Source organism: Cyprinus carpio, chromosome B20 (assembly GCF_018340385.1).
Source record: "Cyprinus carpio isolate SPL01 chromosome B20, ASM1834038v1, whole genome shotgun sequence".
Taxonomy (NCBI): Eukaryota; Metazoa; Chordata; class Actinopteri; order Cypriniformes; family Cyprinidae; genus Cyprinus; species Cyprinus carpio.
In genome coordinates this window covers 15324480-15336028 of record NC_056616.1, presented here as the reverse complement: position 1 = coordinate 15336028, position 11549 = coordinate 15324480, and the positions used below count along the sequence as shown (strand labels likewise).

General features: G+C 38.4%; 1 protein-coding gene across 1 annotated transcript in view; it reads right to left on the bottom strand.

The window, feature by feature from the left end:
* Positions 1-310: 310 nt before the first annotated feature.
* The window catches only part of LOC109101237 (nesprin-1-like), a 76057-nt gene continuing 64818 nt past the window's right edge, over positions 311-11549 (bottom strand). The window contains 15 exon segments of the mRNA XM_042747412.1: positions 311-1233; positions 2424-2482; positions 3039-3131; positions 3276-3488; positions 3864-3992; positions 4592-4792; positions 5851-6062; positions 6147-6273; positions 6355-6458; positions 7802-7870; positions 7992-8292; positions 8394-8585; positions 9035-9172; positions 9610-9792; positions 10897-11047. Coding sequence (XP_042603346.1) covers positions 972-1233; positions 2424-2482; positions 3039-3131; positions 3276-3488; positions 3864-3992; positions 4592-4792; positions 5851-6062; positions 6147-6273; positions 6355-6458; positions 7802-7870; positions 7992-8292; positions 8394-8585; positions 9035-9172; positions 9610-9792; positions 10897-11047 — 2434 coding nt within the window. The 3' untranslated portion in view covers positions 311-971.

The following is an 11549-nucleotide window of genomic DNA, read 5'->3' as shown; positions in this document are numbered from 1 at the left end:
CTATGTAAATGCTGATTTGGAGAAGTATTGTGAAGGCTTGGAATGAATAACAGACTATAATCACTGACACTCACTGCCTTAACACTAGATTTTCCCTTAAATCTGTGAATGTGTATGCTCACAGTCCAGTAGACTTGTATGTGACATTTATCAGCTATTACATTTGATACTTGAATGTTATGATTTGTACAGTATGTTTTAATTTTGAAGGACCTAAAGGTGAAAATGTTACTTTGGCTGAATTAATTATAAAGGACAGAGTTTTTTCTTTAAAACGATACTTTTAACTTAACATAATGGGCAGACCAGCAGAATTTATATATATTAAATGAAAAGATGTGTCTTTATTGTCAGCATTAGCAAACTGTACATACATAAATAGGCATAGACATTGTAATCATAATGTTTTTTGTCACACTGTCATTGTCATAACACACAAATTAAGATACAGTAAGTAGACAACGGTAATAAAAAGCATGCGTCTCTCATAGAGCTACATCGGTGACTGTTTTACATTTCTGGACACACACACAAAAAAAGGAACTCCATGCCATAAAATAAAAATAAAATTTGAATCTCCATGCAAAATCTTATTTAAATAATATTCAAAATAACTTTTTTCTACAATTTTAAATAATAATAAAATAAAATAAAACACTTTCCTTAGCCTAAGCAAATAATTTTGGCCATTTTTTTGGACGGTATAAGTGCAGTACCTTATGCTTATGTCAGTGCTATGAAGTATATAATTATATACGATTTCATAATTTTTCTTCTGTTTCCTTGGGACAGAAACGGTTAACAAGTTTGGCTGTTCAACACTAGTCTACATTGCAATGAGTTCAATAGTACACTGTTTAGTGAAAAATGAAATTAGCAGCATTAACTGTACATGAACAGGAACACTAGTCCATTGTGTGTCCTGTAGTATAATATGAAGCAGATGAAAGCATTAGTAAAGTCTCCTCCGCTCATACAGGCGGTGGGCCGTTGGTATAGTGGAGCATGGGATGAAAAGACCGGGCAAAATTGTTTGCATGGGCACAACTGTAATCCTGCTCAGTCATGGGCACCAGACAGGTCAGGCCCACTATGAGCAGCAGTAGGAGCTGCAGTGGCAGAGCCGCCCGGAGCACTCGCAGAAGAAAGGGCTGGCAGCGAGCCACAGCAGCGCCACCTTGTGACCCGGAGGAACCAGAGCGAGACGAAACGCATCCAGAACCGCTGGGCAACCTAAAAAAAAAAATAATACATCAGAATGAATGGATAGATTATAATGACACACAGAAATGTTGTGAGTAGCACAGAACTTCTACTATTCAGTTCATCATGTAAGGGTGATTAGGTTGAAAAAAAGTGTCCTTTTAAATCTGTGCTGTTATCGTTAACTTAAACTACAACTAAAACGATTCAAAACTGTTATTGTGAAACTGTTGCTTTGGCAACTATCTAAAATAAGTAAGTTAATGTACTAAAATAACTTGCTAAAATAACGTGCTAAAAATATCAACTTAAACTAAAATATAAAAGTAAATGCTAATCCAAAATATATATTATTGGACTTTTCTCAACCCAAGGACACTTGCACTGACAACTCAATTCCCATCCATCTTTAAGCAAATAGTTTTTATCATCAGTCACTGTTTTGGTAGTTGCATTTATTGATAAAATTAGTCACTCACTGACAGAGGTCCATGTTTTATGGACAAACCACACACATTAAATGTTTTGCTTTTGGACAGATTTAACTTCCATCAAAGACAGTTCCATATTTTGTAAAACCTCATAATGTATTTCATTAAGAAGTCACAACAAACATAATATAATGCTTAACAAATCAGCAGTTCATGTGCATCTAAATATGAATATATGAAGTTTCAAACATCTATTTATTATCAAATGAAAAATACTTTAAGCATTACATACATGTTATGCTTTTAATGTTGTTAATGAAAGGTATTAGAAAGTTTTACACAATATGACTGCTTTTCTGTATTTTTGCTAATTTTGCTGTAAGGCAGAGATGAGTGTGAGAGCATCACAATGAATTTTTTGCACAAAAAAAATTAAACTGCAAAAACAATGAAAGCAACCAAAAATTACATGGTCTGGAAAATGACTAATAAATTTCAATATTTTGACATGGCATCAAGAATGGAGAAAGATTTTGAGTTGAAGTTCAAAGGACACAAAGTTACATTGTCAGACTCAATATTATGTTCTTGGGGAAAATAACACGAGATTACTAAGAATCCTTGACTGGGATCCAAAAACAAATTTCCTAGAACTGAACAGCTCGTGTGGACTCCCACCGCAGAGGCTCTGGCCTCTGATGGTATGGATCTGGAATCAGGATCAGGATCTGGATCTGAAATGAGTTTCATCACCCCCCACCCCCATTCTAAAGCGCGAGAGACAGGTACCTGTGATGTGGAAGTCTGGCTGAGGATCCTGGTTCTGACACACTACATTTGCCTCGTAGCTGTTGTGCAATGAGCAAAAAAGGAAGGGAGGGGTAAAAGAAAGAAAGAATGTTTCAGTCCAGCAAATAAAGACAAAGCTTGTGGTGACAAGCAGAGAAATATAGCCAGGCCATCAGTATAATCACAAACCAGTAACAACAAAATAAAAGGCAGCAGCAAAATAGGTGGCAATGACAAAAATAACAAAAACAAAAAAAAAGTCTTGCAAGGTGCAAGAAACCTGGCTTTCCACACAGACACCTTCAAACAAACCCACTAAAATTTAGCATGGATCTATTTGATTTAAAGCATGTCTGAAAAGCCAGTGTTTCTTGTATACATTTTATAAGAAGTACATTACTTCCACAAATAAACGTCCAAACCAACACATATTTATAGGGGGATGAGGAAGTGAGCAAATATTCCAGGGGATTTTGTCAGTGAGGAATATAAAACTGGAACCAGCATTTCAAAAACTATTCCCCTGTTATAAGCTCAACCGCCTCACTTTAGCAGGACAGTGACCTTCACAGCATGCCCGAAACTATATCAAAAATGGAAGAGGGGATGCATTACCGATTGTCGTTTAGTGGAAACGCTGACCCCTGAAACAGGACTGAGCGATCCAGAAGTATCTGCGTCATCCGTAACAGACCAGAGGGACGCATCCTGTGAGTTGGGTGAAGATCTGAGATTTAGCTTTGAGATGAATGGATATTATGGACAGTGTCTAATGTTGCTTTTTTATCTGTTAAAACCGAACAAATGGTCGGTTAAGAGATGAATAAATAATGGATGTGCTTGAAGACTGACCTGTCTGTTCCCAGAAGCCTGGAGCTCTTTTTCTAGCAGTTCCAGGTCAGCGGCCACAGCTTTCAGGAGCAGGCGCAGACGATTCCCGATGACGTGCACCCTCTCCTGGGCCTCCAGACACTCGCTGCCATGTGCCTGCACCAGCAGCTGTCCTGAGAGCTCCTGCAGACTGTCCACCTTCTGCTCCGTCTCCAACAGCTCCCGCTGGATTTGCTGCAGACAATTGTGTTTCAATGTAGTTTCACTTGGTAAAATGAAACATTTGTGTTTCAAATACATTTTTGCCACATTTGGAGAATTTTAAGAACATTTTGACAATGGATGAACTCAGATTTCCTTAATGGAATGCTGGGTTAAAGTACAGTAGAAGGCAAAAAAAGCAAGTGAACACTCTTCTAGGTGCCTTGACTCAAATGAAGACAAATTGTCCCATCCAGACACCTTTTTACATACTGTTTTTAACATACAATGATGCTGGTTGCTCTATTCTTCATCTCTTATTCTGCATTCAGTGTAGGGTGAGCAGGAGGCAAAATATGTATTCAAGCCATAACCTTCCATACCAAAAAGCAGTCACTTCACAGATACCTTTAGTGCTCTGTAATGAGCTTGAAGTGTATGCCGATCTAGCCCCGATGCAATTGGGATAATCTCATTTCTTCGACGGTCAATATTTTCCAGCCAGAGAAGAAGACCATGACTCAGCTCATGAAACTCCTGTAGAAAAGCAAAAATTGTGAGACATTGACAGTATCTACCTCTGTGCGTTACATTTAATTACAATACCATTCAAAAGTTTAGAATTGGTAAGTTTTTTTCATGTTTTTGAAAGAAGTCTCAAGTATTTACTTGATCAAAATATTTTTAACATTACAATTTAAAATAACAATTTATTGAAATTGAAAGTTTTCTATTATAATATATTGTAAAAGGGAATTTACTCCTGTGATGGCAAAGCTGAATTTTCAGCAGCCATTACTCAAGTCTTCAGGTCACATGATCCTTCGAAATCTTTCTAATATGCTGATTTGGTGCTCAAGACATTTCTTGTTATTATCAATGCTGAAAAATGTTTTGCTGCTTACAACTTTTCTGGAAAAATTTATACTTTTTTCCCAGGATTCTTTAATAAATAGAAAATTTAAATAACAACATTAATATGAAATAGATGTTTGTTGTAACATTACAGATGTCTTTACTGTCACTTTTAATCGACACAATGCAACCTTGAAGAATAAAAGTATCAACTGTCCAAAAAAACCATCTTCCAAACGTTTAAACAGTAGTGTAGATGTAGGTGCTGTCTGTGTATGTACCTGACACTGCATCAGAGCATCCTGAAGTGCTGTTCGCCAGTCCTTAAGTGATTTTCCCAGTCGATCCCAGCGTGAGTTCATCTCCTTCAGTTTCGTTTTGAGATCCTGGCTCTCCTCAGAGTCTGACTGGAGTAGTGTGACACTATTTAAGTTGATGGACAGTACTTTGGACTTATGGGAATCCATTGCCTTCTGTAACTCCTGTTGAGACACAAGAGCAAAGCTTTTGTTAGAAATTTGTGTGTTGGTTTAAGAGACTGCATTGTGTTACCAAGAAATGATGTGTACTGTAGTCATTTTGATTCATCTCTGTTATTAAATTGCTCTGAAGGGAAGGTTCACTTGCAGGATTTGGACTATATACATGTGTGTTTTAGTTTGTGTGCAGGTAAAAATAACTGGTGAAATCAGATACTCTCAGATTTTAACTCTGTATGTGGGTCATCGGGATGCTGTGGATTTTTTTCTGGTTTATTTGTGTTGCTGACATCCTGCCTGATTTGAAATGTCAGTGTGTGTGTATGTGTGTGAGCATGACTTATTTTACAGTGTAGACGTGAGCAACCCACACATGGAGCTGCCAGTGCCAAATGTATCTGTTTACAGCTTGAGCAGGGTTAACTATTATAGTTACAGTAATATGAAATAGTACATTTGTACTTTTAGCAATAAAGCAAACAGAATAAATCTAATTTTCAATAAGTTTTTGGGGATTTCAGGTAACATGAGCACAATGACTCGACAGAAATTTAGAAAAGTTTGACTGTATGCCAATGAGCAAGGCTAATTCACCATGGGTCCTATTGGTATTTCTAATGGGCTTTTAATAGCAGTTCTATGTTGTAGAACAGGAAAGTCCCTGTAAGTAGTGTCAATCACAGACCTTACCCATAAATTGAAAACTGCTTTTTTTTTTTTAAACCCATTAGCTATTCCAGAGGGGAATCCATAGCAAAATAGCCTTCATGTTGGTTCACGACTAAATATCCTGATTAGATGTATAACATGGTCATGTTACAATAATGTTGCTGGTTATGTTGAAAATGGTTCAAATATTTGAATCCTCTTCTGGATTTTAGGACTACAAACAGAACAACTCTGTAAATCTCATTTGTGATGATTTTCAAAAGCTATGGCCAGCTGTGCAGCCAATCAACAGCATTAAAAGAGAAATACTTACTACATCACTCAGCAAATATACACAAACACAAATTCACATGTACAAGTGTGTTACTGTGAACCAAGTAGGCAACACAAACCTTGAGTTTTCTAATTCTCTGCTCAATAGTGTGTATATCTGCACTAAGATTTTTCCCTCTCAGTTCTTCTAACTCCGCCTCAGCCTGGCTGAGCCACGCCTCCATGGCGTCCAGGTCAGAGGTCATCTTTTGCAATAGCACCAGGTCTTCTCTCTCTTTGTGATCTGAATCAGCAGACTGGGCCTGGATCAGCTCCCAACGCTCAATGACACCTGAAATATGACAATTCCCATAATAGAATCAAATTCAAATATACATGTTACTCAGCAGTTGCAGCGTTTCCGTGCTGCACTAACCTGTGCTCTGTGTCTCTGTGTTATCAGGGTTACTCAGGCCTGACAGGTTGTCCTCTTCCTCCTCCAGCTCCCCCTCAACCCTCCTGACCGCTTTCAGACTGCCACGGCAATCATCCATTAGCCTCATCTGTGGATGGCAAAGAAACTAATCAAACTTACTGCCATTACAGACGAAACTGACTGTGCACCACACTGAATCTGTACTCACATAGCCCATGTAAGAGGTGTCGTGGCCACCCATAGTGCCATCTGTCTCCTGGAGGCTGTAGCAGCTGGTGTCCATCATATTGTCTAATAATCGAACTGCTTCACCTACAGGAATTAATGTAAAGATTAAAGTGGGATGTCACGTGACCGCCTTTAAAATAAGGATAATTCTGAAATACAGTCATTCTTTGATCACATTGTGAGTGTATTTAGGAGTTTTGTAAAGCTTTAAAACATGTTAAGTTTTAATCACGTTATTCGTTGAAAATGGAATGTGACCATTATACATAATTTTTTTTTTATATGCAAAATATTTTCAGTTATAACAGTGAAAAGTATCAATGTCAGTGTTGACTGTTATATGTTAGAATGAACATGCAGGGGTCGGCAACCTTTTAGGCATAACGTGCATTCTGTATTTATACAGTACATACACATTATTTGTGGGCTGGGGTGGGTGGGGAGTACCAGCGCTTCTTTTTTTCAACTTCAATCACTGCCTAACAAGCTGTGTGACTATGAGAATTTATTACCTCAAAATGTACAGCTGTATCTAGTTTTCCCTACTGCTCGCGGGTCAGCGATTATCCCTCTGCATGCCACTGTTGGCACGCCTGCCATAGATGTATGTGTGTATACGTGTGTGTGTGTGTGTGTAATATTTTTAATATATTAGGGCTGTCAATCAAATAAAATATTTAATTGCATGATAACTTAATCACATTTTATCTGTTCTAAATGTACCTTAAATTAATACTAATTAATAATTCAAGTTTTTAATACTCTAATCAACATGGGCATGGACAAATATGGATGCTTTATGCAAATGTATGTTTATTGTTATTGAAACCATACTCGACACTGAGCATGAAGACTAGACATGTTTCAAAGGTCATAGATGGTTTTCAAATAACTTGTTCATGTCTATGATTTTCTAAGATGTTCATCTGCACAAAAATCCTGAATTAATAATCAAGCCATCGTCTGATGAAATCAAATACACATAAGATGAAGACAATAGCTGTGCTGTGATTTCGGCTATACTTGCATGTAAAATTAGAGAAGCAACATAATATCTGGTTTAACTAAAAGCGCTGCTCCTCTCAGCCGCTCGCTGAACAGAGCAGACACGGAGAGAGAGGTTTGTGTGTGCTGGGATAGTAAGACCTCACGCTTGAGTTTCAGAAACTACATAATGTTTGTTCAATTATGTGTTACTGTTGCTAGGCGCTTTTTTGAAAAAGTCGCTGAATCTAAGTTGGCAACACTATGCATCTCCATTTTTCCAACTACAGGGTAGGCAACGGGTCAAACATAAAATGTGCGCTGCATTAATCATGCATTAATAAAAAGATTCATGCAAATTCATGCAATAGTGCAGTTCATGCAACACGATAGCATGCAGGGTAGTTTAGCGTTAATTTAGCATGCTGTAACTTATTGCCTACCAGAGGAGGACCTCAGTGTGTTTTCTGTTAATTTTATATAAGCTTCAGGGCTCTCAGGAATCACTACATCTGTGGAAAAAGAGATATGCAACATAACATACCAACAGTTTACAGACAAGGCCTGCTCAGGGTGGTGGACACTCAGGTGGAGCATTATCTTATGAACATCCTTCAGGTCAAACACACTCACCTGTAAGTGCTGCAGTGGCCAAACACAGTAACTCCTCATCCTCATCTTTTTGTCTGCCCCGTTGTGCAGACATGGTATGGCCCATGGGGTCCAGGTCATAGTCATGGTCCCATTCCAGAGGGATGGAGTCTTCACTGGCAGGGGTGTCCCGGCCGGAGTCGTTTGTGCGAACAGGAGCAGTGCCAGCTGAAGGTGGTCTGCTAGATGTCTGAGACATGGTACCATCCTCACCCCACTGAAGGTCTGAGAGGTCACCTGACTCGAATTCACGATCTGAGCCTTCACCCTCATCATCGGTTAGCTGCGAATGAGAGGTAGCATAAAAGTGAGAGCCACCTTTACACAGGCAAAGCAAAAGCTGAAACAAACAAGGGTGCATGCATGTCTGAAGTTGTGTCTTACCGGCAGGCGTGTGAGTTTCTGGTAGTAGCGCTCCACTCGACCAAACACCTCCCTACAGTATCTCTGCAGCTCATCCAGCTCCTCCTCTATGACAGCAGCATCCAGAGGCTCACTTTTCTCCATCAGCACCTCCCCCTGCCCAAACACACTCTCCATCTTCCCCATGTTCAGACTGATCTCCTGCTGGAACGCCTGTGATACACAAGTGTTCACAAGTAAAGTAAAGTAATTCTGAATAAAATTTAAAAGTAAATGTTCTACAGAACAAGTAAATATCATTCTGTTTGAGCGTTTCCTAGGTCTAAAATACATATCATGCATGTTAGTGAATTGTCAGTGTATAAAACTCTACAGAATTTTTTTTGGCAATAATGAATATTCAAATTCACACCCAAATATCCTTAAACATTTGCCTGTCTGGTTTAAGAAAATGCATTTCTGTACATTTATTTTGACTGGACAGTATGAGGACAGACAGGAAATAATGGATTAGGACTGGGACTCAAACTCAAGTAACAATGTAGCACTGCTGTGCCATATGTTAGAGTGCTGCCCACAAAGCTATAGCTTTTACATGTTAATTAAAAAAAAGTTAATTAAAAAAAAAGTAAATTCTTCATGTATGCTCACATAGCCCTTACCTTTAGTTGTTTGATCTTGGCCTGAACGTCACACTCTGAGAAATGCTCAATGTTGGTGAGCTGCAGGTCCATCTCAGTCAGCCATACCAGAACACCATCTCGTGCTGTTTCAAACTCCTCTCGCTGACCAATAAAATGCTGAAGGACAAAAGAAGAACAAGTCAATTAATCATGCTGCATCTCTTTGTAGTTTAGGTTCTGCATCAACAGTGATTCTTACAGGGGTTCTGAATATATAAGTATATACACAGTAAGTTATTACTTCAGACTTCAGTGTCACTTGATTCTTCAGAAATCATTCTAATATGCTGTTTTGGTTAATTTCCTATTATTTCAAAGTTGAAAATATTTGTGCTGCTTAATATTTTTGAGAAAACAGTAATGTGTGTTTTTCTTGGGATTCTGAGAGCGGCATTTATTTGAAATAAAAAAAAGTCTTTAATGTCACTTAATAAATTTAATGCATCCATGCTGAATAGTTTTTTTTTTTTTTTTTTACATTTCTTTAAAAAAATCTTACTGACACCAAACTCTTGAATGGTAGTATGTATGATATGTAACTGATAATATATCACCTTAAGTCTGCGCAAGATGGCAGCTACTCTCCTCTGTAGTACATCCCAGCGTCGGTTCCCATCATGCACCATTTGTCGTAGATGGCAGGATGAGTCTGTGCGGTTCTCACGCGCCAGCCTTCGATACTGCTTATTGATCAGCTCCAGCTGGGTCAGAAACTCCTGTACCTGCCTCTGAAACGCCTGTAATTTCAATAACACCGTTACACTGTGCAAACAAAATATTAAGGGCCAGTTTAAATGAACAGGGCAAAGTAGCGCAAGAGCGCAATTACAAAATGGGTGTGGGTGTGGAATGCCGATGGGTGTGGAAATTTCTGTGGGTGATTTACTAACAACATGCAAATTAAAGAACACAGACACAACATCTCATTTACATAGTGAGCAACGCAATATACCAAATGCAGTGCAAATTAGAGTAGTCGATAAAGAAATAAATAAGCTACAGTATGTTGAAAAGAACCGGAGGCCAAAAAATGAAGGGTTGCGAGAGGTTTTGACAGAGCTGGTATTGCATGACTCCTAGATGAGGGTTCCAAGTCGTCTTTTATTTCCTGAAGCAAATTAAAAATAACATGGCATGGCAAATGATATGTTTGGATTATATGTTCTTTCCAAATAAATTAATACGTGTGGAAAAATCCTCTCTCTTCTACCACGCGCTCTCTGTTCTCTGCAGTGCCTTCTCCTAGCAACAATAAGTGCAGCCATTTCAAACGCAAAATAGTTTAAGACATGCTTTTTTTGGCCATTAAATAATGGCACAAATGCCAGTAATTTGACAAGCACAAACATTAGTAAAACACGTTGCGTGATTCATTTGAATACTCTCCTCCCATAAATTTTGCGTCTGAAAGGGAAACTCCTAGAAATTAATATTCAATAAGGTCAGGTGCAAAATTAAATGTGTCCACTCCTTTTCAGCGCTAATTCGTCACTGCATGTCTTTAGTAAATACTGACTGTACTATTTTAATGCCAAAAGACGGTTTGTGCTGGTGCAAGCTATTAGTAAAACTGGCCCTAAATTCACACACAAACTGGAAAAACTGCATATTTAACAGGAATAATGGTTTAGCATTTGTTTCAGTCATCAATGACATTTTACAGATTGTAAAAGACTAAAGGTTGAAGCAGACTGCACTGTCGCTACTGGATGCCAGAAGTTTTTCTTTCCCAACAGTATTCTTGTTACTTATCTGTCTTTTTGTTTTCAGGCCCTATTCACAGTTGTCCTCTTGACTCACTACTTCAACCTTATTAACTCTCTCTGTGGATCTCTGAGTACCTCAAACTTCTTGAGCTCCTCTTTAGCGATGGTGTACAGCACTCCGGAGGAGTTGGGCAGAGCTGCTGTCCTCTCTGACACTTTCAGCCACTCTTCAAAACGGGAGTAATCATCCAGAAACTTCTGCCACAACCTCCATGTCTCCTCAATCCTGCAAAAACACCAACAGTGAGTTTCAAACACATATACAGTGCTGTGTTTTTTTTATTTTTTGCATGTTTGTCACACTTAGATTCAGATCATCAAACTAATTTTAATATAAAAAAAAGATAACCCAAGTAAAAACAAAATGCAGTTTTGAAATAATGATTTAATTTATTAAGGGAGAAAACCTGTCCAAACTTGCCTGGACCTGTGAAAAAGTAATTGCCCCCTAAATCTAATAACTGGTTGAGCCACCCTTTGCAGCAAAAACTGCAATCAAGCATTTGCAATAACTGGCAATGAGTCTTTCACATCGCTGTGGAGGAATTTTTGCCCACTCTTCTTTGCAGAATTGTTTTAATTCAGTCACATTGGTGGGTTTTCGAGCATGAAAGGACTGTTTAAGGTCATGCCACAGCATCTCAATCGGATTTAAGTCCGGACTTTGACTTGGTCACTCCAAAACCTTAATTTTGTTTTTCTTGAGCCATTCAGAGGTGGACTTGCTG